The 25009-nt window shown below is 35.5% G+C and overlaps 1 protein-coding gene across 2 annotated transcripts in view; it reads right to left on the bottom strand.

The window, feature by feature from the left end:
* Nucleotides 1–2528: 2528 nt before the first annotated feature.
* ACVR2A (activin A receptor type 2A) overlaps nt 2529–25009 on the bottom strand; it is an 86934-nt gene continuing 64453 nt past the window's right edge. The window contains exons 6-12 of one of the 2 annotated variants that reach the window (XM_017847625.1): nt 15536–15679; nt 13450–13593; nt 12286–12431; nt 10501–10615; nt 7263–7401; nt 4198–4328; nt 2529–3267 (exon numbers count right to left, since the gene is read on the bottom strand). In XM_017847625.1, the coding sequence (XP_017703114.1) occupies nt 3073–3267; nt 4198–4328; nt 7263–7401; nt 10501–10615; nt 12286–12431; nt 13450–13593; nt 15536–15679 (1014 nt within the window). In that variant the 3' untranslated portion in view covers nt 2529–3072. The remainder of the gene's footprint in view (nt 3268–4197; nt 4329–7262; nt 7402–10500; nt 10616–12285; nt 12432–13449; nt 13594–15535; nt 15680–25009) is intronic. The other variant, XM_017847626.1, reaches the window with a different exon arrangement.

Genomic DNA, 25009 nt, shown 5'->3' with positions numbered 1-25009 from the left:
AAAAAAAAAAACAGTCATCAGTTTATTCCACTAAACAACTATCTGGCCATGGTTTTTTTCCCTACCACCTGCATTTTACTTAAATGTAGCTGTTACTTAGAGGTGAGGAAACGCGACCAAAGAGATTCTTTTTAAATTTCATGATATGATTCTATTTTAAATTCCAAAGAATTGGAAGAAGCTGGGTTTTTCTCCTGATTGTATTTTCAAAACATCACCATGAAAGATAGTGCAAGTTCATGGGACTAACAATCGTGAGGCACAGTCTCTTTTTCTGGAATTCACAAGGTACCTAGAATTCAAACAAGAATCACACATCACATGCTAAAAAAAACTTCTAGCATCTAAAATACATACAAGAGCTGTGCAGGGCATAGACTTCAAATAAAGCTGAACACTGGTTAATCCATCAGTCCTATGGCAAGTTGATCATAAAGCATTCCTTACGCGGAGATCTGGGCAAGGTAAAGAGTATAAGTTAGAGCAGCAGCAGTTCTGATGGGTATCAGAAAGGCAAAATACAAGACGAGTCATGAGGAGCACCATACACATGAGGAAAGAGTTATTTGGGGGGTTTCAGTTTGCCCCAAAATGGATCACCATTTTTCTCATTCTTTGATCTTTTTTTCCAGTATCTCTAGCTCAAACTTTCTGTTAACTTGCCCACTCTGCACTGACTGTAAACCAAACACTGAATACCCTGCAAAAGAAAGTTTTAACAAGACTAGGTATAAGGACAGGTAGTCACTGAAACAGTCTTATTTTACTGCTTATAAAAAAGTTTTTCTATTAATCATAGTTCTCAAAAGAATACAAGTTTTAAAATTGGTTAGCTACAGTTAAATACAATACCCAGGATTTCTAAAAATTTTTTCTAACTTGAAAACATTTTATATTGTGAATAACTGGTTTTAAAAAAATTTATCTCTAGTACTCACATAAGCCAAACATTCATCATAATATCCCTTGTTTATTTTGTTTTGATTTTTTTTAACTTTTAAAAGAAAGTTGAATGTTCACAACAGGTAGAAATTCATCTTCAGAAAATTAATGATTTTCTTGTATGCACATTCTCAGTATTTTCCCTTCTTGATTAGTTTTTAAATGGAAGCAAAGCCAGATCAAGAAATGGAGAGACCAAGTACTCTATGAAATAGAGGTGAACTCAACATTCAAAAGGGAATTGCTAGGAATACAATGAAACCATGGGGACACGCGTGACAGTTCTGAATGGTCTGCGGCACACAGACGCTATTACTCTTCTTTTCCTCCCTGCTTAAAGTCTGTTGACCTATGTATTTTTTATAAATAACATAATTTACTATTCCCAGAGATTACGTACATATATGTAAAATGTAGTGTACTGTGTGGTTAAATAACGATTTGAAGACAACACATTCACAGTGAGCTTCTGACAGTGACATGTAAAAAATTCTTTTATAAAATTAACGTATGGATTTTAAAATGACCTGACAGAAATAACATGGCATAATACTGGCTATTTGTTGATTGGTAATCTGGAAATTCAGGAAATTAATGTTTTACTTTGGCCTGTATAAATCTGAGGAAGAATCCAATTGTATTCTAACGTAATATGGTATTGAAAAGCACTTTGGCACCTGCCTACCATCAATTCCATTTTCTTAGCAAGGATAAGGCATGAACTATCCTAAATTAATATCAGTGTTAGTTGTAAAAGCAATTTTGGGGAGGTGGCTAGGCTATGTTACCTATATCAACATTGGTTACCTCTAAATGTCATTGCATATTTTAAGTTATATGTTTAATTTGTTATCCCTGATTTGTTTTAAAGCAGTAACATCTGAAATCTGCTTAAAGTTTAATATCTCTATCCTAGGATAATTCTTTACATATCACAGACATCAAATATTACTCTGACAAGATGGCACCAAGCAGAAGTATAGTGATAAAGTTACAAGTCTCAAAGCAGACAGTGAGGAATTCTGGGTAACGACACTTCCTGAGGTGATCCTAAACAGTGATAAAGAATGTCCCACACACTGTTTGGTGAAAAGAAATACACTACAATTTTACAATATAAATAGAAAAAACTCTATTTTAAACAAAATGAAGAGCTTTCCAGTGTCACAGCTCACTTAAAAAAATTTTATATCATGCTTTAAATTTTCAAATATTCCCCAAACACAGCACACCTAAAAAAAAATACTTAGGTAAGTATGCAAATTTTGGGAACTGGATATAAGATGGGGCTTTAAAACATGGGAAGAAGGGGGAAATGACACCATCTTTTCAAAAAACAGCACTTTTTTTCCCTACATTACAAGCCAGCACAAGAAATGCTAAAACACTGCTTTACGAATGGCCACTTAACTGTTGGCACTAAGCATAGCTTACCTTTTTTCCCTTAAATAACACAGTGAATTTGTTACAAAACATGGATTGATTTATTATTCAAATTTTGTTAGTGTTTTCAATTTTATAATTTAGCAACCGTGGAACTGAGGTATACCTTGTTGAGGGAGGTTAAAGTAATGCTTGGAAGCCTCTTTACTGTACCCCACTTTGATGACATTATGTACACAGAACAGCAGCACACTAAACATTCACAAGCTGTGTCATATTGGCATTACAATAGTCATTTATAGAAACAACAACAGCAAATGCAATAAAACAAGTTACCCTTTTAAAATCTGAAATGAAGTTTTGATTTAAAAAAAATAGCAGTAGTTCATTTAAGGAATTAGTGTCTTCTGACAGACATTAAGAAATCTGATGTCAGTTTTCAAACACTCCATTAGCCAGGTCCAAAAGATCCTTGATTTGGAGAGGGCTACATTCTTCATGTACACTTTTTCAAAAGTTTCTTTATAGAGTTTGCAAGGTTTCTCTTAGTCTCATGTCCTTCACATCTGTGCTGTCGGCAATGCAGTAAGTCTCCCAGAGCAACGTTTTTCAACAAAGGGTCTTCTTTCTTAACATTTCCAAGAGACATCCTACTCATTTTACACAGAATAAACTGTAAGCAGTTTCGTTAGCTTAGCAGCTCCAGTTCAGAGTCCCATTTCTTAGTGTGCACAGATGGCGCAACCATCATAGACTAGATTCTTTGGGAGGAAAGTCAACATTTGTCACCATTGTGACCACTGTTACAATGTCCTCTGTGGTAATAATATTTGTTAGTCTCTGCATCTGGGTAATTCTTTCACCTACACATCCAGCTGATAACCTGGCTTCTGCGTCGTGATCCCAACATTCTTCAATGGTTTCACAGAGCATTGCCATTCCCTAAAAGGAGAAAAACATACTCAAACGCCACAGCAATTTTTGTTTTCTATTAGGAAATAGAATAAAATTTTCATGAAGAAATGGCTAGTTTTCTGGGTCAAAGAAGTTTCTGTCAACAGTCACTTTTATTGAATACCATGTGCAGAATCATGAAGAAAAGCATAAAGAGAGCTTTTTTTTTTCTTTTTAAGCATGAGATTATCACAACAGGAATTTTTTAACGCCAAAAAAACCAAACAAACAAACAAAAAAAACTCTATCCCTTGTTCACAAACCAGGTCATTTCAATGCTAACCCTTCAAATGGACTCAAAAATCAAGGATAAAGGGGACCTAACCATTTTATTATTTTCTTAGTTAATATCAGCATTTCTATCTTACAATTAAACAGAAGAGCAGAAAGCCCCTTTTGAGATTTATCTACCTGGTTTTAGCCATGTTTCTAGCTATATTTAGACCAAAATAACCAGGCAATACTGTTGTGTGCCTGGTCTCTAGTTTTAAAGCACTACTTAAGACTTGAAAGTCTTCTCTAAGGTGAAATCAAAAGGCTACAACAAACTCCCATAGAGAGGAGAAAACCTGGTGCTTCATAAACTTTCTAAAATGTTATATTGGAAGTGGTCATCAGCAAAGTTACCCAACTATCCACAGGTTCCGAGTCTGGCATGCCTTTTCCCTGGGAAACTAGATGACACACTCTTCTGTGCAGGACCATTGAGACAAAAGCCCTCTAAAGCTCTATAAGTTTACAATCACCTTCAGGGGTATACAGACATAGCCCTAATTCTGCATCCAGAGCTCTAGAATATCCTGTGTGAAGATCACCTCCCAGAAAATACTTGAAGAAAGAGAAATGTGCAGAGATAAATAATTCCTCTGAAAAGTGTTTTATTGGAATTTCAAATGAAAAGCTAACTGGATAACTTACAGCATGTTTCTGCCAATAATCTCTTAAAACAGGCCTCTTTTTTTTATGCACAACAACTTCCTGCATGTCTTCAAGAGATGGATGCTGGCCAATTTCCTCCTCAAATGGCAACATGTATTCATCTACAGGTCCTGAAAAGGAAGAAAAATAAATCATTTTCATTAAAATCCTCCTGACTTTCAAACTGGTACAAACTTTCTAAAATATACTGTCACCTTTTCCCAACTGTTTACATGCTATGAGGACAGAAGAGAAACAGATTCTCAACTGTACTTATACCATAGTGTGACCAAACTAACATATGAGAAATGAAAAGGTCTATAATTTGGCATGTAATTCCCTTAAAGATTGTATAAGGAGCTTTCTTATCTAGGTATAAAGGATGCCTATTTCCATCTGCATAGAGGACATAAGGAACAATCAGTATTTGTAAATTAAGGTTATATAATATCCCTTTAGGGTACTCAATCCTTACAGTTCAGATCAGAATGTTAACAGTGGTGCTTCCATCTCTGGAGGCTCTAGGTTCAATGTATTATAACCATGCTTATTCTATGGCATATCCAACCCCCCTGCATGCCCCACATGAGGAATTATGCACCTCAGAGTCATACCTCTTCTCTATACTCCCTCACAACAGCTGCCAAAAAGTACGTTTATTTTTTAGAAAATCACAAACAGGCTCTCCAACTAGGGGTTCCAACAAGTCAGGATATGCCTTCATAGACAAGATTAAACAATATAAATAATTCCTTTTTTCTTAGGCCTACTCAGATAAATAGAAAATTATATTTAGGAGTTAATAATAACTAATATCCAGTGAGCACCTATCCTGCTCAGGAACTTTACATATATTACTTACTTCACAGGGTTAAGATGGCACTACCTCTATTTACCTTATAAGCAGCTCAAAAAAGTTCCATTATTTGCACAAAGACATACAGCTGTTAAACGGTAGAGCTGGAATTGAACCCAACTCTCTGAATAACTCTGAAGTCTGTGGTTTTAATTGCTAGATTGCCTTCCTTTGACAGACACAGGTCACCACTGAGCAGTATCAGTGACCAGCTGTATGTGTGCATAAACACCAATTTTGTGAAGCTCTTGAAATGCAGTAAATACTCCTGGATAGAATACAATGAATCATAAAGGGATCATCTAACTCACTCCTCTTCAAATATAAGAATTCTTTATGGCCGGACAGTTGGTCTCTGCTTGAGCACTTCCAGTGACAGAGTACTGACATTCTAAGGTGTCTATTCAACCAACACTTACGTGGTCTACAGGCCAGCAACACTGCCGTCAACTGGTAGCTTAGTTTTTAAGAAATGTAGACTCTCAGGCTTCAACCCAGACCTACTGAGTCAGAATCTAAATTTTAACAAGATTCCTAAGAATCTGGTATGCCACATTAAAGTTTGAGAACTACTTCATTTAACAAACAAGTAACCATCAACAAATGTGAAAGCACCTACTTTAGCAATTAATGCTCACACTATCCTCTCTACCCCAATTTCTGACTAAAGAGTTGGGTTCTGACATAAGAGTCAGAAATGCCTGACTCTGAAATTATTTCATGGTATTTAAGAAAAATCAGTATCTAGCCTTTTCTTTTTCCAAAAGAACTTCTCGGATAACTCCTCTTCTCCATAAACAAAGCAATTTCTCCCCTAAACTCCTAAAACACATGCTTGTATTTCTTAAGTATTGTGCTCATCCAGAAACATTTACTGAATACCTATGCAGTACTGGGGAATGGGCTAGACAACTCACACTTAGCTTACTCTAGATTTAATTGTCCAGGATATATTTTATTGCCCTAACTAAACTGTATATTACTTGAGAACAGGGTCTTGTGTCTCCTAAATTACTTAATCCAATGATTTGCTATGGAGAGTTCATATTAATCAAGTTCTTATAAAATATATTTTCCTATAACATCTGCCATCTAACCTACTTCTGCTTCCATAAATGCACATCATAAATGTAATTCCTCTTCCACTTTGAGTCAAAATAGTCTGAGTTCTTACTCTTCTTCCTAAAGACTTCTAAAATTATTCCCAAATTGCTTCAACTTTTCATAGGTTTAGCACTGACTCCCAAGCCAATCCCTCAATCCCAGAAGAATGCCTATAGACTATGTGCCCATTTCTGAGCACTCCATTAAATTCCCTTTAATAGTACCCCATATTGAATTTCATATTCCACTGGCAATCTGTCGTACAATGAGAGCCTATTACAGTACTCAGAAAATAAAATATTGTTAGTAACATAGGTTACGTTGGTTATAACTTAAAATATTCACAATTTCTCCTATGGTCTTTGACAATCACAGGAAGGTTTTAGACAATTATAAATTAAAACTTAATAAACAGATCAAGCTCATTTACATCTGTTTAGGAGTTTAGCAGTCGGCAAGTTTGTCTTATATTATTCAAAACAAAAAACGCCGCAACATACTTGAAGACAGAGTAAAGACCTTATGAAGGAATACTAAAGAGAGAGTGCTTGAAACGCTATAGTTCTGTCACACTAAGAATATCGTCTGAAAGTGTACCCAGAAAAATAAATAAATAAAAGCAAATATCTATAAGACTTAACATGGACTTCAATAACAAGAACAAGTAATAGAAACCCTTTAACCTGGGAGGCAGGACCCATACGACCTTAAAGCAGACCTCTCCCTATGTCGGGATCAGAGTTTCAAATCTAGGTTTCATCATTTACCAGTTTGAGGCTAAAGTAGGCAAACTACTTAATTTCTCTGCATCTCAATTTCCTCATATGTAAAGCATAATAACTACCTCTGAAGCTCTTTTAGGAAATAACCTTAAGGTATGTGAAGTGTCCAGTAACATAGCTAGTAAAGGATCAATACATAGCAATTCCTTTCCTGTCCTACCCCACACTCTGCTCCTCTGCCTCCTGAATTCTCTACCACCTCTTGGAGTCAATTAAAAAAAAAAAAAAACTATACTTTAAAATATTACCTTGGAGTGTATCATCCCTTTTCATACATGTGTGGTAGGCATATATATCTTTTTTAAAAATATTTTTTCCCTTACCATCTGCAGCAGTACAGCGAGAAGCCAGTTCCCATAGGACTAATCCCATGGCGTACATATCTATCCTCAAAAATGCATCCCTTTGGAAGTTTATAGCACCCTCTAATACCTCTGGAGCCATATACCTCCGGGTACCAACCTGAAAAAGATGTTAAAAGCAAAGAGTACTCATTCATTAACTTTCTGAACTAACACTGTATGATTTTGTAAGATGAATCAAAACCAAATGTGGTCTATTACCAGGGTAAGGTATACCAGACTATAGCATATAAATAGTAAGATCCTTCTGTGTATACTTAAAAAATGCATCAAACAGACATTATGCTGGTGCAGACTTAGACGTTTTTATGTTCCCCTTTCTGGATGTAATCACAAGAAACTGAACCGATGGTCAGCTGGGAGAAGGATGCTGCATACGTCTCAATTTTACCTTTGCAAACTGTTTGAAATGTAGCTTAAAAAACTTTTTTGAGGCCTTTTCTCTGTATTAAAAAAAACTAATGTTGCAAAAGAATTAGCTAAGTAAAGGACACACTGACATTAAAAGTTCTATCTGTACAAAATCTATGTATTTGTTTATTCATAAATTCTTCTGTCTTGGAGTCCTTTATTTATATCTGTCCCCAACAATTTGGTATTTCTTAGTACTGTAACTATGGTTACTAAGCTAGTACAGCTAGCTTTGGTTGGTGCTTGACAACATTCATATATGAATGCTTAAAAATATTTGTGAGATAGCTGGGTACATCACAACATACTTGTGATATATCAGAACTAGAGAACAGTCTAGATATTGGTACGTCCATAAAGCTCCATCCTTAGGTGGCTATAATCTCTACTGTAGACTAAAAGTTGGGCAATTTATGCAAATGTACATGTAACAGAGATTGTTTTAAGAATAAAGACAGATCACTAAAGTTCAAGGAGAACACATTAAAGGGAAAAGTGGCTCTACTTTTAAAAAATTTACTACTCTGAATAATTATTTTAATTGTGCTATCAGTGACTGTTTCCCCAAAACCTACTTTTCTCTTAAAGGTAAATGTATGCCATCCAAAGTACCTACCTCTTTTATTACAAGATTATGGTTTATTTACCATGTGGACATAAAATGTCCCCTTTTATATGTGTTCTTTGTACTATATAAAATGTGCAATAACATGCAAGTCCTTCCAGATATTTTTGAAATTTTCTGGTCCATGAAATCTAAAGTCGAGGAGTCATTACTGTAAGCAATTAATTTTTAACTAATCATAGAACCCAATTGTGAAGGAGTTAAAATATGACATGAATGAGTCACAAACTTTTTTCTCAAAAAATAGGGGAGGGAGGGCTTATGAGGTACCAAATTAAGAATACGTTCCCAGAATTTAGTCTTATGCTTATGATAGTCATTCAATTAGCTTAGAAGTTTGTCCTCAGGCTTCCTACACAACCTTGGTAGTAGTCTCCACAAAATTGCCTCCATTCCCATATACATTTGCAGTCAACTTTTCTAGAGCTATATGGCTACTGACCATTACCCCAAACTACATTCTTAAACCGTGAGTCAATATTGCCAAAAATTGTGGTGCCATGACTGCTTAAAAAACGTGTCCTCAGGAACCAACAGGATATGCTGGGGAAAAGAAAGCTAAGAATTAGTTGGTCAAATAATTTACATGATATGAAAGGTGAAGAAATGATCATGTCAAAGGCCTGAATCATTTAGCTTTGTAGAAAATGTCACCTTTTAGGTTGAACTGGTTTCCCCGATTTAAAAGGTGATCTTGGCTGGGCATGGTGGCTCACGCCAATAATCCCAGCACTTTGGGAGGCCAAGGTGGGATGATCACTTGAGGTCAGGAGCTCAATACAAGTCTGGCCAACTTGATGAAACCCCGTCTCCAGTAAAATACAAACATTAGCTGGGCATGGTGGCGCATGCGTGTAATCCCAGCTACTCGGGAAGCTGAGCCAGGAGAATCACTTGAACTCGGGAGGCAGAGGCTGCAGTGAGCTAAGATCATGNTATTGCCAAAAATTGTGGTGCCATGACTGCTTAAAAAACGTGTCCTCAGGAACCAACAGGATATGCTGGGGAAAAGAAAGCTAAGAATTAGTTGGTCAAATAATTTACATGATATGAAAGGTGAAGAAATGATCATGTCAAAGGCCTGAATCATTTAGCTTTGTAGAAAATGTCACCTTTTAGGTTGAACTGGTTTCCCCGATTTAAAAGGTGATCTTGGCTGGGCATGGTGGCTCACGCCAATAATCCCAGCACTTTGGGAGGCCAAGGTGGGATGATCACTTGAGGTCAGGAGCTCAATACAAGTCTGGCCAACTTGATGAAACCCCGTCTCCAGTAAAAATACAAACATTAGCTGGGCATGGTGGCGCATGCGTGTAATCCCAGCTACTCGGGAAGCTGAGCCAGGAGAATCACTTGAACTCGGGAGGCAGAGGCTGCAGTGAGCCAAGATCATGCCACTGCACTCCAGCCTGGGTGACAGAGTGAGACTCTGTCTCAAAAATAAATAAATAAATAAATAAATAAATAAATAAATATAAAAGGTGACCTTGTAGGAATGAAAACATCTTTTCCAGCCTCAAAGTTTCTGAGAATAAAATGTATGGATAATGTTATTTTCCCTTCTGGACTTCCTAGAGGTTCCTATTACTAAGATCTCTGTGCACATAGAGGTATACAGAGGTGTCAGAGTTACTTAATTCAGGGGTTTACAAGTGCTCTGAACTCTGGAGAGAATTTGGAGAAAAGCCATCAAGTTGATTAAAGAAATGAATGAAGCAATAAACAACAAGAAGCAATAAACTATTATTGCATGGGAAAAGGGACAGGGAATCTTAATACACTGTAGTAAGGATAGTGACTAATTATTCTTCCACTCTTCTTACGATGGTGAAAGAACTAACAGACTAAAACTACTGAGTTCATAAGAAGAATTCCCTAAGAATGAGGTCTATTAAAAGGTGGTGGATTATTCTTTGATCAATTTTTCAAAAAGAATCCTATGACATGTGTCTAAGTTATTGTTTTATGAAGTGCTTAATCTAAACCACCTGAGTCCTCTACCATCATATGAAAATGTCTTCCTCAGAAACTTTAACACGTAACACTATTAGATGCTGATTTAAACACCACAACAATGTTAGACTAATTCAGTCCTGACATGCCATTCTAAGAAAATATGGGACAAGTTTATTTTTTCTTATATTTTATAAGCATCATCCTTACCTGTCCATGGGTATCGCCTGCAGACTTGCCAGCCTCAAATTTTAAGGCCAACCCAAAGTCAGCAATGCAAGCTGTCAGGTTGTTTTTCAACAGCACATTTTTACTTTTGATGTCCCTTGCAAATAAAAAGAGTATTCAAATTAAGTTTAAACAAGTTATCTTTTAAATTTTTTATTGAAAGCAGAAAAGAGGGGGAATATGTACACTATGAAAAAATAGTTACTCAAAATTATGAAATGCAGAGAAAGGGAGAAAGAAAAAGCTCAGAGCCCCCATGTAGCCTTTAACACAAGAGCACAGTGACAAACCCCTATTCATAACATGGACAATAAGAAGGAATCCTATCTATAATGCAGTTATATAAACATTTGCCATGTCAAAAAGATATGTTACCTATGTCATCCACCTACCAATCATAAAACTACTGTTTTTTAAGATAATACTTTAGAGTTCTTACTTGCAAACTCCCATAGAAACTGAAATTTAAACCAAAATGAAGAAATTTTTTAAATATAGCTGAATTGGGGCCTTCTGGTTATTGGTACAGACCTACATTTTAGAATAATCCCTTATTATAGAGGTTCTTATATTCTTCCACCTGGTTGTAGAAAAGCATCTTACGGCATGGATAACAGAAACTTTTTACCATAAACATACACTGCTCTAGCTAGATCCTGGTGTTCTGAAAAGGGTAACAGTTTCAAGGCAATAAGATATCCTCTTCTACACACCTGTCTCAACTGGCTCATCCTAGAGATTACTATACCCTAATTAAATACATCTATGCCATGACTAGTGGTTAAATTTATGTACAGATACACAGACCAAGAATGGGATATTGAAAGCACGAGTAGACACTCCCAAATGCTATAAAAGCCAATCAATCTTAGTTTCAAAAGACTTTCAGGACCTTTTCTTAATAACTTTGGGGATTCTTAAGGATTAATTCCCTATGTGGCCAGGTAGGGCAAGGGAAAATCCAAGAAGAGGCCAATAGACTGCACGTAAGAAAGTGAGAAGAAAGAGTTATTTCTGAGGTAGACGTCATTTAAAGTTTGCAAAATCAGAACCTAAATTAGAGGCTGACTTACAATAATGGCTCCGAGCAACCTAAAACATCACCTGGTGACACTGAGCTAAGTATTTGTTCCATGAATCAGTTAATGCCTACTTTTCAAACAACCATCTTTAAATTGAACATGAGACGACAAATTGAATCCCACGTTCAAGAAAATTAAATACATGGCAAACTGAACTCCATGTTTAAGACACAATCATTTTTCCTTTTGCGGGCATGACAAGTGTTGGGTCTAAGAACTATTTCTTCACCGGACAACTGTTTAAGTGATGCCTCCCTCTACCTTGGCTCAGGGTAAAGATAATAAGGTCATTCAAAAAACAAGCAAGGGAGACATTCAAAGTCTCTCCTTCATTACATGCCCTTGGATAATAATCCCTATCTATAATCATCTTTAAAGTATATCATGTTTTGAGGTAAAACAAATGTCTTTTTCCTTTGAGATTGAGAAAATATAGTTTATTTTCAATCATGCTTTCAGAAATGAGATGAAGTAGATCATGAAACTTTACCAATAATGTTAACATATACATTATCCAAAATACTTCCTGGCCAATCTCAAAGCTAATTTTAAAAAATAAATGAAAACCAACTGTCTTGTAAAGCATGACTGAATAACAAAGGAAAAATAAAAATTTACCCACGGGCTTAAAAGTTTAGTAAATGTACACTCAATTATCTGGGAAAACAATACAAATATAGTCTACCTGTGAGATATGGCAGGTTTGTGGCCATCTTTTAGGCCAGGTATATCCTCATGTAAATATGCCAATCCTCTAGCCATGGTTTCTGCAATATGACATAGTTCATTCCAAGAGACCACATTAGCCTTAAGAAAGTCTGAGAGTGAACCCTAAAAAAAGACGGAAAAATAGAAACTTACGTTCTTGACAAAGGCCATATGTATAAGGAGACTTTTCTTTTTACCTATAAGAGGTTGTGGAAGGCAGCATATCTTTCCTTTCAGGGAAAATAATATCCAAGAAACAATCTTTCTGGAATGGTTAAAATTTCCTTCCATTTCACATTAATAAACATTTGACCAGAAAGAAATACCAGAGCTTTAAACTTTTGTTACAAGAATAGTCCATTTCCACCAATCCATAAGACAAGCTTTTTGTTTTAAACACCAGTTGAATATCTAAGGTTCTAGAAAATATTTTAAAAGTTAAAATATCCTGACTATAGAGTTCTTACATCATGGGACTAGCAGAACACAAAATAACAACATAAAACAACAACTAATATATAGAATATTCTTCTAGAGATTATTGTTGTCCTTTAGGTCAAGAATTAACAGAAGCAAAAGAACCACTTACATTTCACAATGATGAAACCAATTACCAAAAACAAAATTTCCTACTTCATTAATGGTACTTTCACACTGACTCTAAAAGTAGAAAAATTGAGGAAAACTAGCAATTACGTGTTGGTGATAATTACCCTACAAGTTAGTGACAGATCAAAGATGAGATAAATTTCCTGACTCTGGTTTTGTCACTAAGCAAGACTGATTAAAACTGAAAAAAATGGTTCACGTAATCAAAATGAATTGTAAATGGTAAGTGAAAATTACTAAGCACTACCTATACTAAAATAAATGTTTGTAAGAGTAATTACAGCACAAGAAGTAAGGAACAAAAGGGTGGTTTATATGAGTAGGGTTTTAGGTTAAAATTTTGCCATCTTTGCTCTTTTATTAAACTAAACTACCTTTTAAAACATTTTTATTCAAGAATGATTTTTATTTTCAGGTTAAATATTAATCAACTATAACATGTCATGAAAAATAACTCTGAGGGATTTATAGCCAACATTAGGTACGCAGGCCAATTCAGACTTTACTAAAGTAAAACGTTAAATAGTTTTACCTTTTCATGAAATGCTGTGATTAGCCAAAGATCCACATCAACACTGGTGCCTCGTTTTTCTGCACCAATGAACTGTAATATGTTCTCATGCTTCATTCCAGGCAAACTGTAGACTTCATATTCATTTTGCCATGACTGTTTGTCCTAGAGTCAAAAAGAAAGAACAGTAAGAACACAAGGAATACGGGTAAATAAACCATGTCTAAGAGATTACTCAAATAAGTTCCAAAGTAAAACAAAACAAAAAAGTATTTTAAAAAACTTTTCTTCTGTTTTGTAATAAGAAAAAAGCTCTGACAATAGGTTAACAAATTTATACTAAATGCCTGCCCTGTCCATTCCCTCAAAACGTACTTTTCTGTGTTTCTAGTTTACACACGCAGAAGTTGATCTGAAATGCTGCATTAATCTTACAACGGCAACACATAAGTTACTGCAAGTATTAATTACATTGTAATTTCATCATGGTGTGAAGCTACTTGTGGTACTATTCAGAATAATCTCCTTGAAAGATGAAATTCAGGCAGAATGACTTCCTCTAAACAGAAAACTTCTTCTTTTCAAAAACTAACATAATATCAAACATCCTTTACAAAATGTTTAGCATACCCTGCAAAGTCAATGAGGAAGCAAGGGGCATAGATATGCAATGCAATAATTTAAGACACCATATATTCATTTGTGCCTGCAAGTGATCCATGTCTACTAAGTATCTTCTTATAAAAGATTAGTTTCTTTTCACTACTAAAAGATAGTAATAGTGAGAGGTACCACAGCATAATGGTTACAAACCCTTAGAAATCCTCTGCATCCAAACTGTTCAAACTTAAATCCTGGCTCTCCCACTAACCTCTAGCAAGTTACATAATCCTTCAGTGTCCTCATTAAGTAGAACAGGTATTGTAGTGTCTGTCTTATAGAATTGTTGTATTATATGTTGCATTTTACGTACACGTGGGCAATATATGTACACATATTAGTGAGCACTCATATATGTAAAACACCCCTACCTGACCCAATAAAAACATACAATCAAATGTTAGCTACTGTTGTTGCTGTTGTTGGGCTTAAGTTAATATCATCCAAATGCCTTTCTCTGATCCTTATGCTTCCTTACACATGGAAATAATTTCTTCCTTTATCTCACTTATGAATATTGGCACAATAGAATACACTTTCTCTCTGAAAACTAAACTGTGGTTTATAGCTACCAAAAAAAATGTAATACAGTTCATAAACTCTACATAATACAGTTCATAGACTGAACAGAGGAGGTAAGACTGAACAGAGGAGGTAAAAAGCTTAAAATCTAGGTATATTAAGACAAAGAAATTGCTTATATGACAACTTTGGAAAAAGAAAGATCCACTCTCTAAGTGTAGTGGTAGAGCCTGTAACACCAAATCCAACCAAGACATCAGTACCAAGGATATCATGAGACGCCAGGGTATATAAGAGACGGGGAAGACAGAATCATCATAAATCTATACCACCAACAGAACAAAACAAAACACAAGAATAGCTCAGAGGTACATTTAGATCAGAGTTTTATGAGAAGTCCAGCCAACCTTTAAAATAAAAACAATTCAACAATAAACCAAGTTGAAGTCTTGATTGCCTCTGAAAATGCATCAAACAAAAACTGAAATAATTAAACACTCAAAGTAGAATGAAAGTAAGTCAAGTCTGGTAATATACCTCCAAATACCAATTCCAACACAAAATATACTACTCTTTTGTTTTTGTTTGCTTTTCTGACAATGTAGGGGATATTAAAATTTAACCACTCAATTAGACTTGTTTATTGGAATCTTTATCATTATTTAACATTTCTATAGAATTTTCATTGGCAAAAGATCTCCTATGCATTCATTTAATTCTACCACTCCAGACAAACATAATGATTGTTATACTAACAATTCAATCTCTCATATGCAAAGGCAGGCATTAAAAGAGCTAACTGCTTTCCCCAGTATCACAAAGAACCACCTTGGAACGTATGGCTTCTCTTTTAAGACTATTTCTGAGTTATGATGACCTAGCCATAAAACATATATGTAAGATGACAAAACTGCAATAAACATACCTGTATTGGAAATATTTTGACAGCCACATATTCATTAAGCAACTGGGCTTTCCAGACACAACCAAATCTTCCCCTTGCTTTCACTTCTAATAACTGCAGTGGTTTCAAACCTAGTAATGGAGAAGGTGGGGGTGGTCCTGGGTCCTACAGATAAATAATAATAATAATATAAATAAGCAGAATATGATACATATCAACTCTGGAAATGAGAAAAAAAGTGAGTATACTGAAAAGTCAACTGACAGAAACAGTAAACACATATGGATGACATTAACTTCAATTTTGCCATAATTAGATTACTAATTATCTACAGTGATAACAAGGCAGGCAACCTGAATTAAGAGCTTTCATAATAACGTTCAGCATTATTGCTTTATATGTACCACAGGAGAAAAGATCTAAAATCTTTCTGATCCAGTCTCACTAATTTTCCCCACTAAGATTTTCTGTTAACTATGAATACTCCTAACAATATTTCATTTGTTTCATCCAGTGTGTACTTCGAGGAGGATGACTTGAAAAGTGCCAGAAACAGCAAATTATGACTATGTATCAGCAAAAACCTCTCCTTAAGATCTATTACTTTCTCCAGTGACTGTTTAAATTTTTTCTTCATTAATATCAGAGATACCCACAGTCATTCTTAAACACATTGCAGATAGGTATATCAAATACAAAGTACATACAGGAAATATGTAAGTAAATATTTCGTTAACCAAACTGTTTGGTTCATTCTAATTTTAAACATATTAACAATTCATCCCTTTGATCTGAGATAAAAAAATTATCTGTGTTCTGGAACTGACTGGCAAAGAAGTACAAATAAAAATCCAGAAAAGAAGTGGTCATCACAGTAGATAACAGGATATGGTATATGAAAGAAACGTGCACTGCTATAGTTTTTTAAAAATAGAGCAAACATAATATATAAATAGGAATATAGCATCTACAAATCACAAGGGAATCCTATCTAAGCAGAATGCAACCCTTCATTGAAAGCATTCTCTCAGTTCCCTATCTGCAACTAAAGCAAGACGCAGGAAGCCTTTTGGAAAGCTTCCAGAGAAAAGTAACAGAAGGGTTTGGAAGGCTGCATAATGAGTATTTTGAAGAGGAACTAAAATTTCTGTGGCAAAAGCAACTGATATGATGACACTGGGTGGCACCTCAGACACTTGGAAATGTTATATGATCCCAGATCAATGCATCTCTCTCTGCCTTTCTTTTTATCTCTTCTTCTAATGCCTCAAAGACAGTTAGTGCTTTCTTTAGGCATCACTCCTCCACTCACTGGTGCCACTCAAGAGTTTTAGAAGTTTACTGTGTACTAGAAAGAACCTCAGCAACAGAAACATTGCAAGGTGTTACACAGGAAAAACATGCAATTTCTTCTTCTAAATGAGACCATCTTTATAAAATGGCTTTACAATTCTTATTTAAACAGTAAGATAAAACAGAAGGCTTCTTGTGACTCATTTCAAACTCAGACTTTTTTTTTTTGGTTTACAAAGTTGCTTGTCCTTCCCACATTCAAAACATGAAAGAACGTTTCTGTTTAGTAGAGTGACGGGTCAAGGAAGTCAGATATAAATCTTATAGGAAGGATAGGCTCTCAAATGTGATTCTCAGTGGAGGGGACACAAGAACCTCTAGAGAATTTTATTAAAACTACACCCTCCCTCCCTCATTCTTCAAGCGATCATCTCTGTCTGAGAGATTCTACTGATTGGAGCAGACTGCTTATATGAATGTGGAGAAAGGAGAAAAAAAAGCTTGAAAACTGCTCTTCTAGAGGAAAGGAAACCATTCAGTCCTCAAGGGCAAAGAGTTATTGTATTACTGCATAAAGACATATTTAAACTAAATAGAAATATGTTTGTAAGGTAGAGAGATAGGTTTCAAACCAGAGGGGATGCCAAAAACTAAAAACTAAAGTATGCAGAAAATGGCTGAAAGCTGAAGAGGAAAAATAACTAGGTAGAGGGAATACCGCGCTAAATTCAATATTAAGATTTTGAATAGCTTTTATGTACATTGACTAGTAAGGTCTCCATAGTTAATCTACACATTACCCACTCTTTGTTCTAAAGGATACCAACAACACGAATATGATTCAATCCATAAACTAAGATATAGATTTTTTAATCCACAATTAATATGTCAGCAATTCAAACTACGATTTTAGGATAACATTTTAGAAAACATAATAATTTTCAATATCTAAATTTAGAAAAAAAAGTTCATTATACATTTTCCAAATGTATATACTTCAAGTTCCCATATATTCCCAAGGCTCTGTTTAACAAGTTTCTAAGCTACCATTATTTCAGAAAGAAATAATCTTAGATCACCCTCTTACCATAATTTATTCAATATTGTATAGTAACAGCCAGAAAAAATATTGTTGTCAAAATGACTTAAAAGGTAAAAGCTTCAATTAAAAGAATACTGGTCAATNTCCCATATATTCCCAAGGCTCTGTTTAACAAGTTTCTAAGCTACCATTATTTCAGAAAGAAATAATCTTAGATCACCCTCTTACCATAATTTATTCAATATTGTATAGTAACAGCCAGAAAAAATATTGTTGTCAAAATGACTTAAAAGGTAAAAGCTTCAATTAAAAAGAATACTGGTCAATTTTGAAAGGGTGAGAAAAAGGTCTACAAGGTCTTCATGGGGTAGAACCTCAAAACCTTTAGTAATGGCATGAGCTTTTCAATGGAATTTTAAATAATATTCTTTAATACTCAAAGGACTGGCTTCAAAAATGAGTAACTGTAGCACAAATTATAAAATCTCTAAGCCTTTTTAAACAAAAAATTACTAGAATGAAACTTTAAATTCATCTCTAAGTTTTACTCATCCTAAATCTAAGAATATTAGAAATGATTTTTAATTAATTGGCATCATTATAGTAATTTACTCACAAAAAAATCAATACTTGATTCTAAAAATGAAAATGTATACCTTTAAAATATATAAGCCCCTGGGAAGACAAATGTAGACATCAATTTCATAAATGACAAGCAATTTCTGATGTCATCCACAAAATATGGCTTTACCTGGCTACACAGAGAAACCAATGGGGAGCAGAGAGGCAGCTATAAGGATTTCAGAATTCCTAAAACCTTCCCTAAATGTCCAGTTCTCTTACAACATGCTATTTCTCTTACATCCATGCTATTTTGCAAAACTAAAAAGATATACATTACAACATGGTTCTGATTACATTCCGTCTTTACTCATTTGTATGTGAAAATTATGGTATCAGAAGACATCAGGTTGAGAAGACATACTGAAACGACAACCTGTAAAAGTAATCCCCTGCCCCAAACCTCTACCCAATATCATTACTAACCAACAGTGGAATAAATTATTAGAGGTGAGAAGCTACAAAGTCATCTCTGATCATTTTACTTATTCTGAGTTCTCCATTTGAAGGATGAATTTTAATCTAATTAAACGCTCAAACCTCAGATAGCAATATATCATCAAAAGTTATACTCCTGTAGCTAGTTCATTTACTAAAGATGCCAAAGATGAAGCTATCTAAAAATATCTATTTCACATTTAAATACAATGGGCTGGATTAGAAAATCGACCCCTGTTAAAAATGAACACATGCTGACATTTAAGCTAATGACATACTATAAAAATTAACCAATACAAGGTTTTTGAGACTAATGGAGCCATTAGTGTTAACTTCTAATCAAGTAAAATAGTTTTTTCTACATCCTACCTTAAATAAATATAAATACTGTCAGTCCCTTAAAACTAAAAGCCATTCCTAAGTCAAATCAATCATGTTTTAATAATAAAAGCTGGGTGGGGGAGAACTCTTTATGACATAAATGTATAAGTTATAGAGGATGCACAGTAAAGCAGTAACAACAACAAAAATCTAAGAACAAAATGTTTAGTATGCATCCACAGAAAGTTCCACAACCATAAAACAAACATCAATGCATCTTACCTCTATCATTATATGAAAGGCGTGCTTGTGAAGAAAAAACACAGGCAAAAGAAATTACGATTCATATCCAGAATGAAATGAAAAATGACACATCAGTTACAAAAGTGAAGGAAAGAGAATAATGGTTTAGTATTTTAAAAGTTGGCAATGATCCAATATTTTACATTGTTTAAAGATAGGGAACACTTTCCTTATAAACAGAGGAAAGTAATATCAAAAAGAACCCCTTAGATATGAGAGATAGGTAGTAAACAAATTCTTGACTCCAGTATAATCCCAAGTTAACTGATCCAATGACTTCATGCCTGCAAACAAACTAAACCAAGTCTTAAATAATGATTATTTATTTTTCTAAGACCCGCTAGAGTCTAAACCATACAACAAGGAATTTACAAATTGGAATTGCCTTCTGGACACTAGAGGGCAGTATTGCCTTTAGCAAAAACGAGTTAGCAGCCCTAAAAATTTATATATAGCTAGAATCAGTTTCTCAGACTTTCTGATAGTTGTCTTAGGAACCTCTAGAATTTCCTGAACTGCCTCACTTCCCTTTCACGGAAGACAGAATCATAATGGTGAGACAGAAAAATGTTTTTGGTGGCTATGTGCGTGCACCATAATACACCGTGGCAAGAAACTAAGACAGGAAAACAAGATCATCAGAATTAAGTAAAACATAGTGACAGAATATTATCAAACCAAATTGCCCAGCACATCAAGGTGAAGCACTTAAGCAGTGGTAGCCCTGGGAACAAGTAATCACACATCTCACATTCTAAAAACACTCAGACACTGACAGAGAACATGATTTTCATTTTTCCAGTCATCCCAAAATAGGTAAAGGTCTAAATTTCAAATTAAAAGAAATATCATCACCAGTGCTAGGGAAGCTGAGAATTCCTCCAATGGATGATGGTTATGTTCCCCAGTTTCCAACAGTTCTACAGAGAACAATAGCACTGACAAAACAGAACTGACAACTCAATTATCTGTACCAGTTGCTTAACTAGTTTTCTTCCTTCTAGATTTCATTCCTGTGATACTGATTCAAGAGTATTTATAATTCATCCAAAAGGTTGAGATAATCCTACTATCAAAACATCTTACCAGTATTCCAGAGTAAAATTAATCCCTTGAAAGAAATACATGCCAACTGAGTAACTAGAATATGGTTTCCAAAGGCTCAAGGATCTCTCAGATCTTGTTTAAATACAGGTGTTTTCAGAGATAAAGATGCCACCATACTAGCATTGTGCAAGTAGGTGCTATCCATACATCTTACCAAAAAGTATGTCTCTGCTCAATACATTTCCCAAGAAATGAACATTAGGGTAAGCTATAAAATAACCCCAACTGACACCAAGAACAAGCCTCAAAATATCAACTATGCAACAAAATATGAAGGGTAAAAACAGAATTTAAAAAAAATTCACTGAAGTACACGAATAAATACAAAGTAACCACATATATGTTTACTTAATAAACTTCTCAATAAATGAGGATTAGAATAAACAGAGACACCAGCGACAGTCCTGAATGTATAAACTACATGACAAAATAAGAGGGGTAACGCAAAATTTTTTTAAATGGCCAGGCGTGATAGCTCATACCTATAATCTCAGCATTTTGGGAGGCCAAGGCAGGAGGCTCTCTGAACTCAGGAGTTCGACACCAGTCTAGGCAACAACATAGGCAGATCCCTTCTCTACAAAAACTTTTTTTAAAATGAGCTGGACATGGTTGCACATTCCTGTGGTCCCAGCTCCTCGGATGTCTGAGGAGGGAAGACATCTTGAGCCTGGGAGGCTGAGGGCTGAAATCATGCCACAGCATTCCAGCCTGGGTGACAGAGCGATACCTCCTCTCCAAAAATAAAAATAAAGTAAAATAAAATAAAATGCACTGAAATATACAACTAAGCAAAAAGCAAACAAACTCTTTGGATTCACAACATAGAAAATGTAGCTTGATATTACATACTACCACTGTAGGTAACGGTGAAAATCGAATCTGCATGTTAATATCAAGCTATTAGGTTTGTAGATGAAGAAAGACTTGTTGCTTACCCCTGAGGTGGGCCAAAAAAAAAAAAAAAAAAAAGGCCAAAATATCAGAAAAGAATGAAGAATAGTTTATTCATTCATTCATTCATTCATCCACAAATTTTACTGAGTAACTAGTCTGTGCCAGGCACTGACTAGCCAGGCTCTCATGAAGCTTGCAGTAGTGCAGCGCAGGACTAACCAACAATTCGCACTAATAAAAAGGAATTCAGTACCTTCAACATCTGTGAAGAGAAACCTGACTTATAATGACAGGTAAAGTGTGAGAAGATTTCCCTGTGAAGAAGACCCTTGAGAAATGGAGTAAGTACTAGGGGGAAGCAGCTAAGGTGAAAAACAGAGTTGAGACATCCTAGTTTCCTGGCTTATGCAACCAAATGGACAGTGGTTCCATTTACCGAGAACCAGGTTTGTGAGAGACAATCATTACCTGTGAATGGTAAGTGCCTGGAGACATATAAATGGAGATATTTAGCAAACAGATACACAGATCTGGAATATAAAAAAAAAAAATCTTCCTAGAAAATAGAGATTTTTTAAACATGTATATATATGTACTGTAAGTTTTATTTACTATTCAAACCATTCCAAGAAATACCTGTATCTCTGTATCTAGAGAGAGAGAGACTGATTTTTTTCTGGGGGTGGAGATACCTCACTCAACAACTTTTCAGGACTACCAAGACGAATGAAGGTCCTCCTACCCAACTATGTGAAAACTGACAAATTCTGAATTTGTTTCCTCTTAATATCAACTAATTATTTTACATTCTAAGAAATTTTACCATTTTAAATTTTAAAAAGACTATCCTGCCAAGCAGAATAGAAACAGAATTTATAAATAATACAGTATATGCGAGGACGATGTTTCTGAACTAAGGAAAGCAAGACATACATTAAGAGATTCAACAATATTGACATATCAATTGCACAGCAATGATTCCATCCCATTAGGTCATCAAAATTTCTCTGTGATTAACTCCTACTTCCTACAGTTTCTCTCATCCTACTCCTCTTGAAAGGAAAGCAAAGAAAGGCCAAGGCAGGTGAAATGAAGATTCTGGATATGTTCCCTAAGAAGTAGAGCACCCCAAGGTAGCCAGCACTGGAGTTAAAAGTCTGGAAGAAATGTAGGCATGCCGATTTTCCTTTTGGGGTTGCTGCTTAAAAGAATCAGGTTTATGACTGGCTACAGAAGTTTATTTTGATTTATTTTCATATCCGTATTCTGCAAGTGTAGCTGAAAAAAACAGAAAGGAGACCATGTTACACATGAATAAATTGTGAGATGGTAAAATGGTCGTTTACCTATAAGGCCACATATAGTCACTATGAAAACTATTTTAAATGTAGTTTATATATTCTGATCTCTTTATCCTACTTTGTTGGTTTTTTTTTTTCTTTTTTGAAACTGAGTCTCACTCTGTCACCCAGGCTGGAATGCAGTGGCACGGTCTCGGCTCACTGCAAGCTCCGCCTCCCAGGTTCAAGTGATTTCCCGCCTCAGCCTCCCAAGTAGCTGGGATTACAGGTGTGCACCACCATGCCTGGCTAATTTTTGTATTTTTAGTAGAGATGGGGTTTCCCCATGTTGATTTCCCATGTTGGCAAGGCTGGTCTCAAACTCCTGACCTCAGGTGTTCCGCCCACCTCGGCCTGCTAAAGTGCTGGGATTACAGGTGTGAGCCCCCACACCCAGCCCCTGCTTTGGATTTTTTAATGGACTCCACTTAATTATTTATTTACATAAGCCATTCAATCAATGGGCAATAATCCTTGGATATAAATGCCCAGGCTTTGCCACCCACTAGGGTGACTCTAAGCCAAGTCACTTCATCTACGAGTGCCTCAATTTTCTTATCTATAAAACGGACTTCAAAACTACAATGAGATACCATCTCACACCAGTCAGAATGGCTGATTATTAAAAAGTCAAGAAACAACAGGTGCTGGCAAGGCTGTGGAGAAACAGGAGCGCTTTTACACTGTTGGTGGGAATGTAAATTAGTTCAACCATAGTGGAAGACAGTGTGGTGATTCCTCAAGATCTAGAACCAGAAATACCATTTGACCCAGCAATCCCATTACTGGGTATATACCCAAAGGAATATATATCATTCTATTATAAAGACACGTGCACACGTATGTTTACTGCAGCACTATTCACAACAGCAAAGACATGGAACCAACCCAAATGCCCATCAATGACAGACCAGATAAAGAAAATGTGGTACATATATACACATGGAATACTATGCAGCCATAAAAGGAATGAGATCATGTCTTTTGCAGGGACATGGATAAAGNCAATCCCATTACTGGGTATATACCCAAAGGAATATATATCATTCTATTATAAAGACACGTGCACACGTATGTTTACTGCAGCACTATTCACAACAGCAAAGACATGGAACCAACCCAAATGCCCATCAATGACAGACCAGATAAAGAAAATGTGGTACATATATACACATGGAATACTATGCAGCCATAAAAAGGAATGAGATCATGTCTTTTGCAGGGACATGGATAAAGCTGGAAGCCATAATCCTCAGCAAGCTAATCCAGGAACAGAAACCCAAACACCACATGTTCTCACTCATAAGTGGGAGTAGAACAATGAGAACACATGGACACAGGGAGGGGAACAACATACACTGGGGCCTGTCAAGGGGCTGCGGAACAAGGGAAGGGGAACATCAGGACAAATAACTAATCCATGTGGGGCTTAAAACCTAGTTGACAGGTTGATAGGTGCAGCATACCACCATGGCATGCATATACCTACGTAACAAACCTGCATGTTCTGTACATGTATCCCAGAATTTAAAGTAAAAAAAATAAATAAATAAAATAAAATAAAATGGACTTGATAAATAGGACAGAACCCCATGGTACTAACAAATTAAATGAGTTAATAAGTGTCATGTGATCTGTATAGTGTCTGATATAATACTCAAAATGAATCTTTTATTGCACTAAGTTAATTTCAAAGTATTAACATACATCAACAATAATTTCAGTAAAAACAATTCTGTTTGAGTTCAATTTTGAAGTCGTTACTCTAATACCAATAACAGTGAATACTTACTGAGCACTTAGCGTTAGCTAGGCACCCACATGTGGCTCCTCTCCCAATCAGTACAGATCTGGAATCAGACATATTTCCTCCCTTCCTCCAGTCTTTGCCTAAAATTGTTGAAGCAACTCACTTCTTATACTATTTACCCTTCATTTCCAGGCTACAATCAAACAATCATCCTGTTACTTCACCTACACAGTAACTGTAGGCCCCAGAAGGGGAAACAAGTACTGTCCTCGTGTCACTTTTACCATATACACAGCATGGTGCCTGGCACACCACAGGCAATCAAACATTGGGTGAGCAGTTAAGCAAAAATGAAAACCCTGAACAATTTCCAGTTCATCTGC

Source organism: Rhinopithecus bieti, unplaced genomic scaffold, assembly GCF_001698545.2.
Source record: "Rhinopithecus bieti isolate Rb0 unplaced genomic scaffold, ASM169854v2 scaffold_28529, whole genome shotgun sequence".
Lineage (NCBI taxonomy): Eukaryota > Metazoa > Chordata > Mammalia > Primates > Cercopithecidae > Rhinopithecus > Rhinopithecus bieti.
This window is presented reverse-complemented; position numbering and strand designations above follow the sequence as displayed.